The sequence below is a fragment of the Chlamydotis macqueenii genome, chromosome 2 (genome assembly GCF_036417535.1).
Source record: "Chlamydotis macqueenii isolate bChlMac1 chromosome 2, bChlMac1.mat, whole genome shotgun sequence".
In the NCBI taxonomy this organism is placed as follows: Eukaryota; Metazoa; Chordata; class Aves; order Otidiformes; family Otididae; genus Chlamydotis; species Chlamydotis macqueenii.
The window spans coordinates 64,310,862-64,316,063 of NC_141557.1; the positions used below are offsets into that span (position 1 = coordinate 64,310,862).

General features: G+C 59.0%; 1 protein-coding gene across 1 annotated transcript; it reads left to right on the forward strand.

Moving 5' to 3' along the window:
• The first annotated feature begins 1,170 nt into the window (after positions 1 to 1,170).
• LOC147601675 (uncharacterized) lies at positions 1,171 to 2,974 on the forward strand. The gene is made up of 7 exons (XM_086741477.1): positions 1,171 to 1,202; positions 1,293 to 1,412; positions 1,617 to 1,784; positions 2,160 to 2,201; positions 2,368 to 2,452; positions 2,557 to 2,610; positions 2,771 to 2,974. The coding sequence occupies exons 1-7, from the start codon at positions 1,171 to 1,173 to the stop codon at positions 2,972 to 2,974; spliced, it is 705 nt and encodes a 234-aa protein (XP_086597603.1).
• The last annotated feature ends 2,228 nt before the right edge of the window (positions 2,975 to 5,202 follow it).

Consider the following 5,202-nt stretch of genomic DNA (forward strand, 5'->3'; position numbering starts at 1 on the left):
GGCTGTGCTTCTAGCCACACCAAAGGCTTTTGTCACTCTGTCACTTTTTTCTTCTTTGGTTGCATTTCTTAATTTAGAAGGAAATTAATCAAGGCATCCATCCATGCTCGCTTTGATGGCGTCCAAAGAAACCCAAAATCCATTTACAAGACTGACATTTCCAACTCTTCTTTCAGCGTAAGACGTTCAGGAAGAGCCACAAAAGGACAAGCTCAGAGCTGAAACCTAGGATTGTGGCTGACCTGAATTTTTTCCTCCTGGTTTTTTACTTCACTGGTGGCACTCGGAAAGGAAAAGGGGATTTCTCTCAAAGGAGAACATTTCCATTCCTCTGTCCATCTTCTTCTTTACCAGCCATCTGAATGTTGGTGGTTTTCTTGAGGGGGGCTTTTGGTGCTGTGTCACTGTCACGCGAGGACTCCTGCCTAAGCTCACCACACATTCCATTCCCATGGCTCTCGGCAGGATACAAACAGCTCTTCAGTGCTGGTGGGAGGTTCCTCCATTCTTTCAGAAAAAATGGCAATTTTTCATTCAGTCCTGCAGTTCATCTGCTACCTACTGTCTAACCATCTCCGCCAGAGTACAACGCCATTTGATGCCACACCTAACATCAGCCCTAGGAAGACACGGGACATTCAAATGAAAAACGCAACAGTTTGAACACCTTCTCAGAGTTTGTAGGAATAAAAAGGGGAAGCAATGCCTACAAAGTGCATTGGATTTTCCCCCGGCGTTTCTGAACCTTCTCTGACAGGTTGTGTCATTTCAAAGTGCATGCCTGCAAGGCCCCGCGCTGCTGGTGATGGTTCTCCTCTGCCCTGTCTGGCTCTGGGCTCCCCAGGGCAAGACAGACATGGCCGTAGTGGGGAGGAGCCTCAGCCCAGTGCTCCGCCAGGGCCCCTCCCACTTTCCGTTGGGCTCAGAACCTTGGTCAGTTGGGCTTGGAACCTTGGTCAGTTGGGCTCGGAACCTTGGTCAGTTGGAGCCAAGAGCCACCAGAGGCGGCAGGACGGAGCTGTGCTGGCACGCAGAGGCGCTGGCAGGAGGCAGCGTCTGGCCGAGCGGCGCTGCCCCGGCACCCACACCAGCACCCAGCTGCCTGTCCTCGCTGCGGCCGACTGGGCCGCGCCCTTGGTGCACAGCGAGGGTCCTCCTGTCCCGGGCACGATGGGCCAGGCCAGCTGCTGCTATGGCTCCAGGTAGGCTTCTCCCACGGCTCCAGGACATGAGCGCACGGCCAGGCCCCGCAGCAGCGGCCTTCCTCATGCGAGCCGCTCTCTGCTCTGCAGGGAGGCTCCCACCGATGACGAGCCAGTGCTGAGCACGGACGTGCGGCTGACCCGGGGCCGCAAGAGGAGCGACAGGCGCCTTCTGCTCCTCCGGGAGCATCTGGTCATTGCCAAGCTGCAGTAAGAGCCTCAGCGCCCAGCTGCCTTTCCCCCATCCCTGGCCCTGCCAGCAGGCCCGGGACACCCTGCCACCAGCCCCAGGCCCCGGCACCTTGCTGCTGGCTGCACCAACCTCCGTCCCAACGGCACGAGGGGGACAGGCTCTGCCCCGCTGGGACCCAAGGAGGCCACCTCCAGCTCACTGCCCGCCTCCCCTCTCTGCAGACATGGCACCACCCTGCGCCCACAGCTCCGCCTGGCCCTGGACAAGCCGTGGGTGCTGAGCGATGGGAAGAAGGCAGCGGGGAAAGAAGAAGAGGAGGAAGGCAGTGATGAGGACAGCACCTCCATCATCCTGCTCTGGCCCAAGGGCTCCTGTGTTGCCACTTTCAGGTGAGGCGTGGTGCCACGTCCCATGGCCGGGTACGAGAGATTCCCAACCATGCCCCTGCCGTCCTGTGAATGGCCCCTGCCCTCCGTACAGAGCCTGGGCAGGGCACAGGCAGCACTGGCGCAGGGAGGGATGGGGCAACATTTCAACGTCCTGCATCCCCAGTCACCTTTGCATCCCCAAAAAGGGAGGAGCAAAAGCAGCTGCTCTGGCAGGACAGAGGAAGCCAGGGTTTGGGCAGCACCTCTGTCCTGCCCCACGGGGCTTCGTCCTGCCCTTCTGTCCTTCCCCATGGGGCAGGGCTGTGCAGGCGCCCAAGTCTACCCATGAGCTGGGGGACAGCGGGGCCTGATGCTGCTTCTCCTCTCTCTCTGCAGCTGCCAGGCACAGAAGGAGCTGTGGCTGGGCACACTGCTGGGGTAAGGCAGGGGGATGCTCCGGGTACAGCCGGATGGGGGAACACAGCTCCTCAGCTGGGGAGAGGTGTCCCCACACCTGCAGGCAGCTCCCGGGCAGAGCTGCCTGACAAGAGAAGAGGTGGCTTGCGGTTCACCCAGCTCTCACCCTGTCCCTGCCGCTGCACAGGACACCCGAAGGAGCCAAGAGAGCCCGAGTGACCAGTGTCCCATTGCTCGGACTCCTCCAGAAAGAGCTGAGCAGCCGCCATGCCGTGAGTGTCTCTTGGGTCTGGGCTCGGTCCCCGACCCCTGGTCCTCCAGCGGAGCAGCAGAGGCATCGCTGCTCACCTTCTTGCACTCCTTCTCTCTTGCCCAGTGGAGGACATTCAGCATCAGGAGCCTGCAGAGGCTGATAGAGGGCCAGGCAGAGGTGAGAATGGCTGCCTTTCACCCGCCTCTGGCTGTGCCAGGACGCCAGAGATGCATCTCTGCGGGCTCTGCCGTGCTCAGGCTGCTGGTTCCGGGTAGCAGCTCGCCAGTGGCCCTTTCTGCTGCAGGGCTGCCCTCTAAGCACAGCCTGGTTTTTGCAGGATGATCCCAAGCAAGGACCTGCGCCGACCCCATCTGGCAACACATGGGGACTTTGCTGCTCACCAGGTCAGTTTTGGAAAGAAGGCCAGGGAAGACCTTCTGTTCTCCTGAACCGGCACATCTCTAGAAATGAGGAGGATGCTGCTGCTGCCCTTTGCCCAGAGGAAGTCAGTGCCCATCACGCTGCAGCAGGACAGAGCTGAGCCCTCGGGACCTGGTGACAGTGCTGAGCGCTCCAGGTGCTGCCTGCCTCAGCTCTGTCCCCAGAGCCGGGCAGATGGGTCCCCACTCCTCAGCTGGAGCCACCAGGAGCTCTGCTCACGTGTCGCCTGAGTATCGCCTTGCAGGCTGGGCACCAGAAGGGAGGACATCACCTGAACCAGCAAGGACACTCGCTGAGCAGCAGCGCTGGACGTGCTCCTGCGGGAACACGGAGCCTCTGCAGCTGCTGCCAGCTTGGAGGAGGACAGGGCGAGGGCTGGGCCAGGCTGTCCCAGCGGCATGCTGGCTCTCAGGAGCCTCCGAGCAGAGCTGCCGAGCCGCTGCCGCGGTTCCAGCTGCTGCCGAGCCGCAGCCCGTCCTGCTGCACCGCTCAGCAGCGCTCTGCACGCAGGACAGGGCGGGGCAGGGCAAGGCAGGCTCCGGGAGCCCTGGCCTGGCCATCTCCATTCATGGGCTCTTCTTGTCTTCCTTTGCAGGAGGAGGGAGCAGCAGCAGCAGCAGCAGGAGGAGGGGGCTGCCCTGGCCCTTTGCTCTGTGGTGGAGGCTGGCCACTACCCAGGCGCCAGGGCAGGTGGTCTCTGGCTGCAGCAAGGCGCTCTTTGGGCAGCCCCTGGAAGACACAGAGACAGACGCAGAGCACCAGGAAAAAGCCTCCCTGGATGCACTACCATCTCTGCTTGTCCTCCAGAGAGCAGCAGGGGACAGAGCCGGTGCTGGGGCCAGAAACACAGAGGTATGGCAGCTCCACAAACACTGGGACAGCGTGTCTTGTGCTGGAGGGTAGCTCCTGACGAGTCCAAGTAGCTGCTGGCATATTCCTGCCCTGAGATCACTTGTCGCTTCCTGTTTGGTTTTTTGTTTGGTTTGTTGTTTTTCTTTTCCTTCCACCAGAACACTACATTTTAAGTAAAACTGGAAAGGCTGCTGCTCAAATGCATGAGGCATGTGCTCGAGGAAAGGAAATACCTCCAAAACTACTCACAGAAAGACAGATTTGAAAAGCAAAGCCTCTCACCACAGAAGGTGCTATTGCACAGAGGGCTCTCTGCGGAACTCTGCCTTGGGAAGGCAGAAGAAACCCCAGCAGAGTGGGGTGGGCAAGCCTTGTCTTGCCCAGAGGGGGACCACAGGCTCCCTGCTGAATAGCGCCCCCAGATCAACGCAGTGTCATGCACCCGCCCAGACATTGTGTTCCAAAGGGAGTCCCTTGGCAGAAAGGGCTGATGCAAAGCAGCCAAAGGGATCTTCTCAGGCGAGCCGAGCGAGCAATCTGACAGACACTCGCTTTCTGCTCCAGGGCATCCCTTGCCACCTGCTAACGCTCATATTGCTGTTGCAGGCACCTGTTGCTTTGTGTCCAGCCACCCCAGGGAGCATGGGAGACTCCCTGGGACGCTCCAAAGAAGGGAAGAGCCTTTCACAGGAAAGCAGGTAAAATGAGTCAGCTTGGCCTCAAACAAGAACTGATTCCAGCTGATTTTGGCTTTGCCTGTCTAATGCCACTGTGCGACGGAAAGCTTTGCAGGCCAGCCCCAGGAAAATGAAAACCCAGGAAAAAAAAATGAAAGAGAAGAGAGACTTGGGCAGAGGAGAGGACATGCCAACCAGAAAGGAAAAGAAGGAAGACAGAAGAAGGCGGGGACTGGAAAAAAGCAGGAAGGTCCAGCAGCTCAGGAAGCCCAGGTGTGTACCAGGCTCTGCTGCCCACCTTCCCCAACTTTCAGCACTGCTCTAAGTCAGTCCAGCTGGCTGTCAAGGGAGGGTGCTGAGCGGGGTTTGGGAATGACTCCCCATTGAGCCCTGCTGCGTGGCACAGGGCCACTCTGCATTGCTGCACACGCATGGGTCTCTAAGGGCAGCAGGCGTGGGGATGAGGCACCAGAGCCATCCCGCAGTCAGTGCCAGCAGTAGCTCTCTCTTCTGGGCTATAAGCAATTCCTTGCAAACTCTGCTCCCCAAAGAAAGGGGAGGCAAGCCATGCCTGTCCCTGCCTTTGTGGGTTTATCAGTGCTGTCTGACTCTGTCGTTGCAGGGGTCCACCTCCTGTTACTGGTTGAACCGCTGTGACTCCTGGGCTCTCGCGCGTGATGTTCACAATAAAAGGATCTGTTCTTACTTCTCACTGGGCCTGCCGTGTGATATTCTGGACTGGGTAGATGATTTTTGGTGAACGACAGTGGAGGAGTTTGGGATCATGCCATGTCCCAGA